The following is a 15,553-nucleotide window of genomic DNA, read 5'->3' as shown; positions in this document are numbered from 1 at the left end:
GGGATCTGTCTCTGGGGATGGACTGCAGGGGGAAGATATATGATAAACTACCCGGTGATATTGCTGACTGACCTTCAATCAGGTATGACCCACAAAACTACACGTTTATTCACACAAAACACCAACATTAAATATGTACTGGAGAGTGAAATCAAATTTTAAAAAAAAACAAGAAGCACTATTGCCTGGGGTCACCAGACTCGAAAATCCCCATCGCGAGCGCATGCTCCCACTCCAAGGACAGCCGGGCATATCCAAAGCAAACAAAACGGAACAGGCGCAGCAGCTGTACATGGCAGGTTTGTGGGAGAAGTGAAGGGCCAGGTGAGACCCTGACGGGGAGGGAGCCCGTTCATCTCCTGTCCCTCGCTGAATCAACCTGTCGGCACAGAACAGCTGATGACCGCGGTCAGTCAGTGCAAAACCGAACAACCTCATCAGGAGGGCAGATCGCCAATACAATGATCAGCAAGCGACAGGCCTTTCCTTTGCTGTGGTAGTGGCTCTTAAAAGAGCCTTTTCTTGTGTTTGTTGTGGAGGTCGGATTTAGGCGCGCTCCCCGCGGATGCGGCGGGCCAACTGGATGTCCTTGGGCATGATGGTGACTCGCTTGGCATGGATGGCGCACAGGTTAGTGTCCTCAAACAGCCCGACCAGGTAAGCCTCGCTAGCCTCCTGCAGGGCCATGACGGCCGAGCTCTGGAAGCGCAGATCGGTTTTGAAGTCCTGAGCGATCTCCCGAACCAGTCGCTGGAAGGGAAGTTTGCGGATGAGCAGCTCGGTGGATTTCTGGTAGCGCCGGATCTCCCGCAGAGCCACGGTGCCGGGCCGGTAGCGATGAGGCTTCTTCACTCCGCCGGTGGCTGGAGCGCTCTTCCGCGCCGCTTTGGTCGCCAACTGTTTGCGAGGAGCTTTCCCTCCGGTCGATTTACGCGCTGTCTGCTTGGTCCGGGCCATTCTCCTTCAGAACCGACAACACAAACTGAAATACAGGACCAAGATAGACGAAACAGGTTCAGGGACATGATTATATACTGTTTGAGAAGGGCCGTCCCATCGCCTCTGATTGGCTCTACATCAGGTGTCTATTAAAGGATCTAGTTGCTGCGATTGGTTGATTCATTTCATGCGGGCTGACGGCGAATAACAATTAAGGGCCAAATGGGACACTGTTAACTGGCGGTCGGACTTCATCCAATCAGAATGCAGTGTGATTAGCGCGATATTAATTTCAAATCGCCCGCCAATTTCAGAGCAGCCAGCAACTGCCCGATTATTTTTATTTACAATTAATTCTATCACGGATTATACAAATTCACTTTCATTTAATATCTAAATCCCTCAGTTAAGATTTAAATGCATAATTACGGAATCGTTTCTCTAAACGAGTGAACTTATTTCTGTCCGAGACGGATAAAAGGATCGACCTTAATGCATTCAGATTTTATTGTAATCACGGACTGGAAAGGCAGGTTCGCAGGTAGATTTCAAGCGGAACCGATTAATCTGTTGCAAATGTAACTCAGCTGAATATATCGATAAAAAATAATTAAATGTGTGTGGATGCAGCTCCGTCTGTGAGGCGGTGGGTGGCTCTTAAAAGAGCCTTTGTTTCGTGCTAGGAAGGAAGTGAGATTTTCAGCCGCCGAAGCCGTAGAGAGTGCGGCCCTGGCGTTTCAGAGCGTACACCACATCCATGGCAGTGACCGTCTTGCGCTTGGCGTGTTCAGTGGAGGTGACCGCATCCCGGATCACGTTCTCCAGGAAAACCTTCAGCACCCCGCGGGTCTCCTCGTAGATCAGACCCGAGGTCCGCTTGACGCCGCCACGGCGAACCAGACGGCGGATGGCTGGTTTGGTGATGCCCTGGATGTTATCACGGAGCACTTTACGGTGCCGCTTGGCTCCGCCTTTGCCCAGTCCTTTGCCTCCTTTCCCTCTGCCAGACGTGATGCTGTTTCACTCAGGTCGCTGCTCAGTGACAAACTGACTGCTGCTGTCTCCTTTTATACACAGCGCCCCGACCTGCCCGAGAAACGCGCAGAGAGACAGAGGCGGGGAGGGGAGGAGACAGAGTCAGAATGACGGGCAGAGCCGAGACCGGCCTCTCATCGTCCAGCTCCGCCTTCACTTTACCACAAACGCCAATTTCCAACGATTTATCCGACACAAAGCGCTCCAGCGAAAACAAAACTCCCTCACACACCAGGTACATGCTGGAGGATTTCTGGGAATTTGCCGATTCTCCTGCTTTAAATTATAGGAAGTGCTTTTCCATTCTACAAATCCCCGATGACCTCGGTCTGTCCCTCCCGGCCCCATGACCAGTGCGAGCGCCCTCACACACAGCAGTTGGTGGGCGAGGGTGCAGTCACTTCCAGTGATGAGAGGGTTAATTCATTAGAACAATTGTTCCTCTGGGTCGCCGGGGAAATGAAAAACCGGTCACATACAGGAACAGGATACATAACCAAATATATAGACCGCGCTTCTGGCGCCTTCTTAAGCCCAGGTAAAGAAGTGGCTGAGGAGCTGGTGTGAGGTGGGTGGGGGCTTCAGGTACAAGGATCATTGGACTCTCGAAATGAAGGGGAGACGGGTCCAAGGAGAGGGGAGACAATATGTTTTGGGGAGGTTTCCTCGAGCTACACGGAAGAGTTTAAACGAGCAGGAATTAGGACCTACAAAGTGATTTGGGGTTAAAAAAGCAGGACTTCCAGGATTTTAATCTCGGAATTGTGACCTAAACCACGTGCTAGTGTGGTGAGAAATCGATATTTCGTGCAGTTTAAGATGTTGCTGACTGAGCAGGAGGGAGGTCTTCAGATTTATGGATCAATGGGCACCTTCCAGGCAGGTGGGAGACCGGGACAAACAGGATCATTTGCATCTGAACAGGAGGAGAACCAATATCTTCACCAGGAGGGTTTATGTTGTCGGACGGACAGGGCTGGCAGCTCAACATTCATGGGTCTGATTGTTTTACTTGTGAGTGGGGTGGGAGGAGGGTTAAAAGATGCAGAGGTTACCCCACGGGGAATGTCACAGCAAACTGGAAGGTTCATTTTCAGAGGCAATCTGCAGTTACACTGTTGGGATGTTTGTATTGGCCCCACAATAACCAGTGGGGGGACTTTATCTTCCCTAGAATTGACTGGGACTTGCTTAATTCTTAGATGTGCAAAATTTCTTCTGTGAATCTGAGAAGTGTTTGAAGCATTATGTACGGGGCCCAACCAGAGGTGAGAACAGATGGGAATTAGTTTTTGGAAATGAGCAGGGCCAGGTGACAGCTAAGAGTCGGTGAACATTTTGGGAACAGTGATCACAACTTTTTTTTCTTGGTTACAAGTTAAAATAAAAGTAGATCTTTTATAAAGGTACTAAATTGCAGGAGGACAAGTCAGTACAGAGTAAGACAGAAGCCAAGGGGCATTGATTGGGAGCAGCCAGTGTCAGACAAGTCCACATCTGACAGTTAGAGACCAGCAACTCTGAGTTCAGGATCAGCATGTTCTGGCGAGGAGTGAGACAGATGTTAAGTAAGGGATCTTTAGACAAGCAGAGAGATCCTAAATTTAGTCAAAAGGATATGGAAGGTTTATGAAGCTAAAGTCAGACTGGGTACCTTTGGAATATAAAGATAACAGGGAAATGCTAAAGCAGGTGATAGGAAAGGCCAAAAGGGGCCACAAACTGTCCTCATAATGTGGGACCAAAGATAATCCCAAGGCCTTTTGATTTGTATTAATAAGACGAGGATAACCAGAGAATGGAAAGCTCGACTCAAGATTAAAGGAGGAATGATGTGGTTGAAGTCAGACCAAGTGGCTGAGGTACTGAATGAGTACGTTGTGTCAGTATTTACCGAGGTGAAGGAATTGAATGGCAATGAAAACAGAGTGGGGCATGCTAATGTGCAGAGGTGTGTTGAAATTAAGGAGGCGGTTGTGCTGGAATGTCTGAAAAGCAATAAGATGGATAAGACCTCAGGGCGTGAAGGCATATATCCTACAATAGTGTAGGAAGTTTGCTGGGGATTTGACAAGGATCTATGTGTCCTCGATCACAACATGTGAGGTCCCATAGGACTGGAGTGTAGCAAATGTTAGAGATTTGATCAAGAAGGGAAGTAACAAGAATCCAGGAGCTGCAGCTCCTTAGGGACCGTGATAGGGAACTGGAGGAGCAGCTCGATGACCTTCGTCTGGTCAGGGAAAGTGAGGAGGTGATTGAGGGGAGCTATAGGCAGGTAGTCACTCTGGGGCCTGGGGAGACAGATAAGTGGGTAACAGTCTGGAGAGGGAAGGGCAAGAGGCAAATGCTAGAGCGTACCGCAGTGTCTGTCACAGATAACAATAAGTTCTCCTGTTTGAGTACTGTTGGGGGAGGGGGAACAACCTAGCTGGGGGAAACAACAGTGGCCACGCCTCTGTCACAGAGTCTGACCCTGTGGCTCAGAAGGCCAGGGAAAGGAAGGGGATGGCAGCAGTGATAGGGGACCCTATAGTTAGGAGGTCAGACAGGCGATTCTGTGGATGCAGGAAAGAAACGCAGAGAGTTATTCTGCCGCCCAGGTGTCAGGGTCCGGGATGTTTCTGATTGCGTCCACAATTTCTTGAAGTGGGAAGAACAGCCAGAGGTTGTGGTACATATTGGTACCAACGACATATGTAGAAAAAGGGAGAAGGTCCTAAAAACAGACTACAGGGAGTTTGGAAGGAAGTTGAGCAGCAGGACCTTAAAGGTATTAATCTCGGGATTACTGCCTGTGCCATGTGACAGTAAGTATAGGAATAGAATGAGGTGGAGGATAAATGTGTGGTTGAGGGATTGCAGCAGGGGGCAGAGATTCAGATTTCTGGATCATTGGGACCACTTTTGGGGCAGGTGTGACCTGTACGAAAGGGACGAGGTGCACTTAATCCGAAGGGGACCAATATCCTAGCATGGACGTTTGCTAAGGCTACTGGGGAGAGTTTAAACTAGAATTGCTGGTGTTTGAGATGTGTCTATTTTAATGCAAGGAGTATTATGAACAATGTGCATGAGCTTAGAGCGTGGATCAGCACTTGGAGCTATAACGTTGTGGCCATTGCAGAGACTTGAATAGTGCAGGGGCAGGAACAGCTACTTCAAGTGCCAGGCTTTAGATGTTTCAGAAAGGACAGGGAGGGAGGCAAAACAGGTGTGGGTATGACACTGTTGATCAGGGATAGTGTCACAGCTGTAGAAAAGGAGGAAGTCATGGAGGGGTTGTCTACGGAGTCTCTATGGGTGGAAGTTCAGAATAGGAAGGGGTCGATAACTCTACAGGGTGTTTTTTATAGACCACCCAATAGTAACAGGGACATTGAGGAGCAGATAGGGAGACAGATTCTGCAAAGGTGTAACAATAACAGAGTTGTTGTGGTGGGAGATTTTAATTTCCTCAAATATTGAACGGCATCTCCCTAGAGTGAGGAGTTTCGATGGGGTGGAGTTTGTTAGGTGTGCTCAGGAAGGTTTCTTGACACAATATGTAGAGAAGCCTACAAGAGGAGAGGCTGTTCTTGATCTGGTATTGGGAAATGAACCTGGTCAGGTGTCAGGTCTCTCAGTGGGAGAGAATTTTGGAGATAGTGATCACAATTCTATTTCTGATAGTGATCACAATTCTATCTCCTTTACCATAGTATAGGAGAGGAATAGGAACAGACAAGTTAGGGAAACATTTAACTGGAGTAAGGGGAAACATGAGGCTATCAGGCAGGAACTTGGAAGCAGAAATTGGAAACAGATGTTCTCAAGAAAGAAATGCGGCAAATCCTCAGGGGATATTTGTGTGGGGTTCTGCATAGGTACGTTCCAATGAGACAAGGAAAGGACGGTAGGATTCAGGAACTGTCATGTGCAAAGGTGGTTGTAAATCTGGTCAAGAAGAAGAGCTTACAAACGGTTCAAAAAAAATTAGGTAATGATAAGAATCTAGAAGACTATAAGGCTAGCAGGAAGGAGCTTAAGAATAAAATTAGGAGAGCCAGAAGGTGCCATGTGAAGGCCTTGGCAGACAGGATGAAGGAAAACCCCAAGGCATTCTACAAGCATGTGAAGAGCCAGAGGCTAAGATGTGAGACAATAAGACCAACCAAGTGTGACAGTGGAAATGTGTGTATGGAACCGGAGGAGATGGCAGAGTAATTAATGAATACTTTGATTCAGTATTCACTACGGAAAAGGATCTTAGCGATTGTAGGGATGACTTGCAGCAGACTGAAAAGCTTGAGCATGTAGATATTAAGGAAGAGGATGTGCTGGAGCTTTTGGAAAGCATCAGGTTGGATGGGTCACCGGACCGGACGAGATGTACCCCAGGCAACTGTGGGAGCGATGGAGAAGTCTGCTGAACCTCTGGCGATGATCTTTGCATCTTCAATGAGGATGGGAGAGGTTCCGGAGGATTGGAGGGTTGCAAATGTTATTCCCTTATTCAAGAAAGGGAGTTGGGATAACCCAGAAAATTATAGGCCAGTGAGTCTTACTTCAGTGGTTGGTAAGTTGATTGAGAATATCCTGAGAGGCAGGATTTGTGAACATTTGGACAGGCATAATATGATTAGGAATAGTCGGCATGGCTTCGTCAAAGTAGGCCGTTCCTTACGAGCCTGATTGAATATTTTGAGCATTCGGAATGTATTATTGGGCTGTTAATATATGTTATGTGTGTTATTGGTTATATTGGACTGATAAAAATGAACGACCACCTTGGGTTGATTTGGAATTGAAAGCTGTGAACAATTTTACTTAATTTCGTTATTAGGACCTTCTTTACCTGTACAACTAGCCAAAATTTCTAATCTAAATTTATATCCTATGATTAAGCAGTCATTATGAATTTGGTCCCATTTCATATTTTTTTTAATCTTAAAAAAAAATAACCTTTTTAGTTTAATTTATCGAAACTATTTATTTAAACCTTCACTCAGTGATCCTACCTTTTCTCTTTGGAGGAATAAAGGAGTTTATTCCTTCATGTATCTGTTCCAAATTGCTTAAAGACAACAAAGTCAAGGTACTGGAGTGGCCATCACAAAGCCCTGACCTCAATCCGATAGAAAATTTGTGGGCAGACCTAAAAAAGTATGTGAGAGCAAGGAGGCCTACAAACCTGACTCCAGTTACACCAGTTCTGTCTGGAGGAATGGAACAAAATTCCAGCAACTTACTCTGAGAAGCTTGTGGACGGCTACCCAAAATGTTTGACAGAAGTTGAACAATTTAACGGCAGTGCTACCAAATACTAACAAAGTGTATGTAAACTTCTGACCTACTGGGAGAGTGATGAAAGAAATAAAAGCTGAAATAAATCATTCTCTCTACTATTATTCTGACATTTCACATTCGTAAAATAAAGTAGTGATCCGAACTGACCTAAGACAGGGAATATTTTCTCAGACTAAATGTCAGCAATTGTGAAAAAACTGAGTTAAAATGTATTTGGCTAAGGTGTATGTAAACTCCTGACTTCAACTGTAGTATTAATGGCAAGACTCTTGGCCATGTGGAGGATCAGAGGGATCTTGGGTTCCGAGTCCATAAGACACGTAAAGCTACTACTCAGGTTGACTCTGTGGTTAAGAAGGCATACGGTGCATTGGCCTTCGTCAACGGTGGGATTGAGTTTAAGAGCCAGATGGTAAGGTTGAGGCTCTATAGGACCCTGGTCAGACCCCACTTGGAGTACTGTGCTCAATTCTCGTCACCTCACTACAGGAAGGATGTGGAAACCATAGAGAGGGTTCAGAGGAGATTTACAAAGATGTTGCCTGGATTGGGAAGCACGCCTATGAGAATGGGTTGCATAAACTCTGCCTTTTCTCCTTGGAGCGACGGAGGATGAGAGGTGATCTGATAGAGGTGTAGAAGATAACAAGAGGCATTGATCATGTGGATAGTCAAAGTTTTTTTTTCCCCCAGGGCTGAAATGGCTCGCACGAGAGGACATTGTTTTATGGTGCTTGGAAGTAGGTACAGAGGGGATCTCAGGGGTAAGTTTTTCTTATGCAGAGAGTAGTGAGTGCATGGAATGGGCTGCTGGCAGCAGTGCTGGAGGTGGAAACAATAGGGTTTTTTAAGAAACTCCTGGATGAATACATGGAGCTCAGAAAAATAGAGGGCTATGGGTAAGCCGAGGCAGTTCTACGTTAAGGACATCTCTGGCACAGCTTTGTGGGCTGAAGGGCCTGTATTGTGCTGCAGGTTTTCTATGTTTCTAACATTATCAAAGTATTAGATGAAATTCCTAAATCTGCAAAAATTCTGCACTAAGATAATCTGTCAATTTTGGGGAAATTACAGTCACACATTACTCAGTTGCTTTTACAACTTTCCATAACCTGCCTACAACCATGTTTCTCTTTCTGCCGGTGGCATTTCCAAAACTTTTGGAAATTGAAGCACACATAATTCAAGGTTCTACTTTATCAACTCTCTGTTACATCCTGAGAGATGCTCAGTGGGAGGGTGGGGATAGATAGTGTCTGTGAATAGCAGTCCACTATCAGGGTTGTACAGGTGACTGTCCTTGAAATGCCTGTGTTGTACAAGGGTTTAATGGTAGAGTGCAGTGCTGGGTATGTACAGGTCCGTGTGCTCACTGCACAGTCCTGTGAGTATTATAGGCCTGTGTCCTGGTAGTGAAGGTCTCAATATTGTAAAGTTCACTGTCCCTGTATTCAACTGCTGCCTTTCTTGAGCAGTCACATATGCAGGGCATGTTTATACCAGAGACAGACTCTCCCCTTCCCCTTGCAGTACGGGCCAGATATTGTTAAGATCTGTCTCCTTACAGTACAGTGCCAGCAGTTTAAACATCATATTTAACAGCATGTGGTCTGTGTATCCCAAAGCACTAAATAACCCACAGGATTTACCCATCTAAATGGTCTGAGAGTCCCAACAGCATCTCCTCTTTAGTATCAACATGCCAGGGGATATCACCATACCCCATTTCTGACCACGCTGTCCTCCATATCCTTCTCCTTAGTGAACACCAATGCAATGTGTTCATCTTCTACCTCGCATGCTAACTCTGGCTCCAGGCATAAACTCAATGTATTCATTTTCTGGTCACTGTTCGCTCTCCTGATTCACAGTGTGGCTTGTTTCTTGCTTCTGGTATGGCCCTCAAAGACCCTGTCTAATTTCATCTTCCTCAACCTTACACATGACTCCTCTTGCATTTTTAAACAAATTCTCATCACCCTCAGTTCCCGAGTGTCCCTGTCTTTCTCCAGCTTCCTCACAGAGACAGGGAACTCCCGAATTCTGGCTGGCTGGACTGTAAGTGATGCTCGCTTGTCAGGCATCACTTAACATTAGCTCCATCCAGTAACATCAGCTCGGAGACTACTGTCTGTGATTCATGTCCAATTATGCTGCAATTAAACTTCCACAAACTTACATCTATCCACTGCAAGTCCATTTTTTATCCTTATCAATAATCATCTTAAAACTTTCTGCATTATCATCCTTAATTTTTTTCCCAATGAATCTCCAATCATCTTGCTAGGCTCATTTCCCAATACTACGCCAAATATGCCCCCTCCCTGGCGGACAATCTATACACTTTCTCTGGAAACCTTCCTGAACATACCTCACAAATAATGTCCCGCCCAAACCTCAGGTGGTAAAGGAGTCCCTGTCATTCAGAGAAGATTATTCACCCACTACAGCTACTCTATTGTTTTCACATCAGCCCATAACCTGCTGACTCATCTTTTCCTCTCTCTTACTGGCTGTTGTAAGGTCTACAGTATAACCCCATCACAGTGATTGCACCTTTCTTATTCCTGAACTCTACCCACATTGTCTTATTGGATGAGCCTCTGGGATGACCTCAAACTTGTGACATTCTGTCTGATCAGCAGTACAGCTCCCCAACCTCTTTGTGCACCCTGTGGACTGTCTGAATCATAAAAATCCCGGAATGCTCAGATACCAGTCCTGCCCCTCTCTCAACCAGATCTCTGTAATGGATGAATCACCGTGACATGCCTAATCCAGGCTCTAAGTACACCTGCTTTCACTGTTCTGCACTCTACTCTGAAATAAACTCACTTTTGCCTTTTGGTGCCACTCTGCTCAATAATGTGGCCCTATCATTACTTCTTCTGGGGGTTCTTTGACCTCACCTCTACCTTCCGCTCAATGCTACTTACTAACCCGTGGCTCTGGATCCAAACACGCCCTCCACATGGCACGTGATAAAAATCCTCAGGGTGGCTCCAGCAAGATTCCCTGTGTGAGTGTTAGTTTCCCTTCACTGTAACCCATCCTCCTTACACCAACCCCACTTATTCTGCAAGAGAGCCCAGTGATCTGTGTTCCTGATGCATTCCCCCCTGCACCAGATTGTTAGCCACTCATTTAAGTGTACTAAATTACCATAACTTACCTCGCAAGCATGTGGCAACTGAAGAAATCCTGAAATCACCACCCCAGCATTCCTAATTCTTAACCCTCTGAATACCCTTTGCAGAACCTTGTCCTTCTGTTGTTGGTTCTAATAAGGACTCTCTGGCTGCTCGCCCTGCCCTTTCAGAATGGCCTGTACCTTCTCAGAGACATCCTTGTCCTTGGCATGATGGAGGTAATGCAACTTACTGCAATCTCACTCATTTCCACAGATACTCCTGTTTATTACCACCACCCCCTACCCCGTACCCCCACCTCGGCTAACCTGATTGCTGCATGTGATTCTTTGCATTCAATCTCTGTATATTCATGTGCCTTCAAATAGCCTCTTTGTAATGAAAATTGTTTTGAAATTCATTCACTGTATGTTTTTTTTTTGATTCAGTTAACGGTATTGATTTACGCATTCGCAAACAAAGGAGCCTGCACACGTGTTGAAACAAAACACTTTGTTAGAACTCGAACGATTTTAATACAGAAAGAAAAACAAAATTCTACAGTAGCAGCAGTACATAATTCAAAATAATACTTATCATTTGCTAAACAAGCCAATCTCAGTGATGGAGGGGAAACACAGATCCGACAATATAATGCAGCCTCTTCCCTCTCTCTATCTCCCTGTCTCACTCACCATGTCTCAATGGCTTCACTATCTCTCTCTCTTATTCTATCTTTCTCTGTCTCTCCCACACGCCCTCTCTCTCGCGCTCACCCTCGCATCATCTGCCTCGCGCCCGTAACCCTCGTGCCCTCTCCCTCGCGCCCTCTACCTCACACCAAATTCCACGAGTCCTCATTCTCGCGATGTCCTATTCACTCTCTCCTTTGCGCCCTCAACCCTGGTGCTCACTCCTTCACGATGTCGCATTCGCTCTCTCTATACACTCACTATCTCTCTGTCTCTCTCTTTCTCTCTCTCTCTCTCTCTCTCTCTCTCTCTCTCTGTGTCCCACTCTGTCTCCGCTCGCGATGTCTCATTCGCTCTCTCATTCGCGCCCTCAGCCTCGCGCTGTCTCCCGGTCGCGCTCACTTTCTCTATCTCTCTATCTATCACAGAGAGACAAGTGAACGCGACGGTACTTTGTCTTCAGTTGTAAAACAGGAAAATTCTCTTACAGGTGTGACAAAAGAGGGTTACAAAAGTACACATAGACTAAGATGTTAACTGTCCTGTGCTAGCACCAGTGGGATCATCAGTTGATCTGCCACCTGTCTTCAGGAGAGAGAGAGATAAATAAGACAATGGAGCAGCATTTGGAAATGTTAATGAAGAGACGAGAGAGTTTAACGGAAGGAGACACCGGTCTGAGTATTGTCAAGACCGGCCGCTTTGAACCCGAAACTGTTTGAAGTCTGATGGACAGGCGATACCCCAACGGGGGATAAAAAGGGACAGGTTCGCTAAGGCAACAGACACCACTCACGACACCACGAGGTAACGAGACCCTGGAAGCGGTGCGCCCCCACAAGTCGGTGGGAGTTTTGGAGGGCTGGTCGCGGGACCAGCCATAGACGCACAGGGTGGAAAGGTATGGATCGGCGGGAACCTGGTGTGTGTGTCCACCCTTGCCTGGATGCCGGGTTCACCGCAGAAGAACGATCGTATCTGGAACGGAGGGGTCACAGTCGGTGACCTCAGAAAACATTACAAAGGGCTCGCCTGAAAGCTAACTGCGAGGAATATCGAAGGTCTGTTTGGAATCCGATTTGAATATTCATTTGTGTTCGTTCTCTCTCTCTCTCTCTCTCTCTCTCTCTCTCTCTCTCTCTCTCTCTCTCTCTCTCTCTCCCTCTCCCTCTCCCTCTCCCTCTCCCTCTCCCTCTCCCTCTCCCTCTCCCTCTCCCTCTCCCTCTCCCTCTCCCTCTCCCTCTCCCTCTCCCTCTCCCTCTCCCTCTCCCTCTCCCTCTCCCTCTCCCTCTCCCTCCCCCTCTCCCTCCCCCTCTCCCTCCCCCTCTCCCTCCCCCTCTCCCTCCCCCTCCCCCCCTCCCCCTCCCCCTCCCCCTCCCCCTCCCCCTCCCCCTCCCCCTCCCCCTCCCTCCCCCCCTCCCCCTCCCCCTCCCCCTCCCCCTCCCTCCCCCCCTCCCCCCCTCCCCCCTCCCCCCTCCCCCCCCCTCCCCCCCCCCTCCCCCCCCTCCCCCCCTCCCCCCCTCCCCCCCTCCCCCCCTCTCCCCCTCTCCCCCTCTCCCCCTCTCCCCCTCTCCCCCTCTCCCCCTCTCCCCCTCTCCCCCTCTCCCCCTCTCCCCCTCTCCCCCTCTCTCCCTCTCTCTCTCTCCACAACAGCGATTACTGCGAACTGAACTAAATTGAACTCTGTCACTTGTGATTGATCATTTTACCCCTAGACTGCGATAGAGCTTGATTGACCCTATTATCCTAGTTCTGTGTACAAGTGTGTTTATTCATTGCTAACCTGTTGCATTTATATCCTTACTATTAGAGTACTGTGTTGCTTATTTCTTTAATAAAACTTTCTTAGTTCCAGTAATCCAGACTCCAACTGAGTGATCCATTTCTGCTGGTTTGGCAACCCAGTTACGGGGTACGTAACACAGGAAGGTTGTTCAAGATGGCAGTGAGAAAGATAACCTACAGGTAAAGAAGGAGGGGGGAAGAGGGTGAAGAAAAGGACGGGTTTTAACAGGAGCAAGAGTGATTGATAGGGACGAAACTATGCTCCAAGATCAGGCAATTCTGTCAGAACCGGGGAACAGTGGAAACCGGATTGCTCAAGCTTCAGTTTAACAGGGCCGGACGTGAGGCGCAAAAGGGATTTCTCTGGAACGGTGAGGCCAGTGATGCTGTCGGGCTCAGCTGTAAACAGCTGTCTTGTCACTCTAAGCAACACACACAAAATAGAAAAGAGTAAACAGTTGACAGGAAGCTAATGAAGTGGTTCGGCCCGAAACGTTGACAATTTACTCTTTTCCATACATACTGCCTGGCCTGCTGAGGCAGCTGAATTGTAAAACTTTACAGCATTTATTTCTAATGTTTCATGAGTTTCAAAATCCGATTCGGTAGGTATTTCACCGCATTCTTTAGTTCCTCTCGGAACTTGCTCTGAGTCAGGACATAAATACACGTGTTGGTGCAGGAAATGAGAATCTGCAGCATTTCTGATGTATGTTGTGTGATGTAACAGGGATCCGTGGCAGAATAAACAAAACTCATTGAAATCCATTTACAGATAGAAAATACCACGTATGTTCCCCACAACAATATGAAACTACTGGTTATGCTGAAGAGCAAAACGATGGATTTGCGTCGGTTCTCCATCACCCAGTCCTTGTCATTCTCTCTACTCTTTTGTCCCCGGAGCCTCCTGCGGGCTCGACTGGCCACTAGAATCCACCTGACAGTCAGAATATTGAATAGCAACATCAGAAAGATTGGGACACAAGGGTTAAGATGAGGTCAAACATGTCAAATGCGGCCCATGAGGGAGAGTTTGTGAAGCTCTGTGTAAGGACTCATTCCCAGGGAACACCATCAATTATTTCTCCAGGCCCGGATATAAAGCCCCAGGGGACAGTCTCCAAACAGGCCAGCATAATCATTGTCCCGATAACCACAGCCGCCGTTCTCTCCGTGCAATATTTTGTTTTCAGCTCCTCACCGCAAATAGCCACAAATCGATCGACGGTGAAAGCGACAGTCCGCCAGACTGAGGCAGCGGTGCTCGCAAAAATCAACCATAGACCAAGTCTGCACACAGGAGTGGTTCGCAGGAATGATCGGGGAAAATAAATCACAGCAGTTCCCCTCAGCAACGGATCGGAGATAACGACCAGGAGATCAGCCGCTGCCATTCCCACCAGGTAATGAGTGACACATTTGGAGAGACCGCACTTCTCCAGGGACAGGATCACAATTGCCACCAAGTTCGCTGGAAGAGAGACAGGGAACAGCAAGTTGAGAAAATACTGAGCAGAAACCGATGCTGCAGCTTGAGGGGGTCCTGTAATATTTCCACTTTATTGTTGCATTTAGCGGTGAGAGGGTCGAGAGAGGGCGCAGAACTGGCGGGACAGAGAATGAGTTTACACAGTAAAATAAATTCAATATCATCTGGATACGGATTCCTTACTGATGAGCGGAATGCGAAGTGGCAGCGTAAATCTAAAACTGAGTAGCTACCTCCTGAGAGTCAATACTGGATGGAACATTTTCTACCGGCACCTTCTGCATCTCGTCTGGATGAAATGAATAAATCCGGACGCTGATGGCAGGATTCTTCCATCAGACAATCATCAACTTCCATGGCGATCCCCCGAAGGACGGAACAAAAGAGGAAATGCTGGAAACACTGATACAGGTAAACCAGAACATGTGGGAATACAGTTAAAGTATCTCTCCTCAGAACTGTTCTCAGAGACACCCCTGACATGAGTGTTAACTGGTTTTTCTTTCCACACAAGCTGCTTGGGGCTTAGTGTTGCCAGCATTCCCCGAGTTTGTTCCCTATTCCAGCATTTACCACCTCACTGACTTTAGATCAGAACATTGACTGATTCCAACAGATACAGCGCAGTCTGACACAACCTCACAGTCAGACATGATGCCTCCCGTTGAGTCCATCACAGAGAAACGGGAGAGTGGTTCAACATCGAGCAGCAAACTCGATGCCGTAGTCAGATGTCTGTAACAGAGTCAGATGTAGATGTAATAGAATATATTTTACAGTATTGATAACGATGAAGCACCACATCTTATTCATTGGCTTAGCAACGATTTCTTTCTGCTTTGCATATAGTCATATTGTAGACTTTTTTTTTAAATATCCATAACTGTTTCTTCTTTCAACACAGAACTCCTCACATTTGCTAAAGTGTTACTATCAGTCAATGCTTTATTGTTGCACCTAACTTTAAAACTGCTCACATAAAAATGCAGACAATCAATTGATGAATCACCCTTATAAACACGATATTTGCAAATGCAGTGCAGCTCCTACAAGACCAAAAATACGGAGAGACAAACATCCCCTTGTTGATTACAAACTGCTCAACCCGCTCAGTCCAACAGAAATTGGCCGATTCCTCCAGCATTTTGTATGATGTAGCAGTCTTTAATGGGCATCTCAAATCTTGTCAAAGG

At 47.0% G+C, this 15,553-nt stretch overlaps 3 protein-coding genes across 3 annotated transcripts in view; 1 reads left to right on the top strand and 2 right to left on the bottom strand.

Moving 5' to 3' along the window:
* The window catches only part of LOC140204495 (histone H4), a 42,121-nt gene extending 34,102 nt beyond the window's left edge, over window positions 1–8,019 (top strand). Inside the window, exon 2 of the mRNA XM_072271201.1 lies at window positions 7,957–8,019. The gene's annotated coding sequence lies outside the window, so the exon portion shown is untranslated. The remainder of the gene's footprint in view (window positions 1–7,956) is intronic.
* LOC140204492 (histone H3) lies at window positions 345–983 on the bottom strand. The gene has a single exon (XM_072271198.1). The coding sequence runs from the start codon at window positions 955–957 to the stop codon at window positions 547–549; it is 411 nt and encodes a 136-aa protein (XP_072127299.1). The 5' UTR covers window positions 958–983; the 3' UTR covers window positions 345–546.
* Window positions 1,564–2,215, bottom strand: LOC140203647 (histone H4-like). Its single transcript, XM_072269696.1, has 2 exons — window positions 2,073–2,215; window positions 1,564–1,954 (listed from the first exon to the last, which is right to left on the bottom strand). The coding sequence occupies exons 1-2, from the start codon at window positions 2,213–2,215 to the stop codon at window positions 1,639–1,641; spliced, it is 459 nt and encodes a 152-aa protein (XP_072125797.1). The 3' UTR covers window positions 1,564–1,638.
* Window positions 8,020–15,553: the final 7,534 nt, after the last annotated feature.

This window comes from Mobula birostris, chromosome 10, assembly GCF_030028105.1.
Source record: "Mobula birostris isolate sMobBir1 chromosome 10, sMobBir1.hap1, whole genome shotgun sequence".
Classification (NCBI taxonomy): Eukaryota; Metazoa; Chordata; class Chondrichthyes; order Myliobatiformes; family Myliobatidae; genus Mobula; species Mobula birostris.
This window is presented reverse-complemented; position numbering and strand designations above follow the sequence as displayed.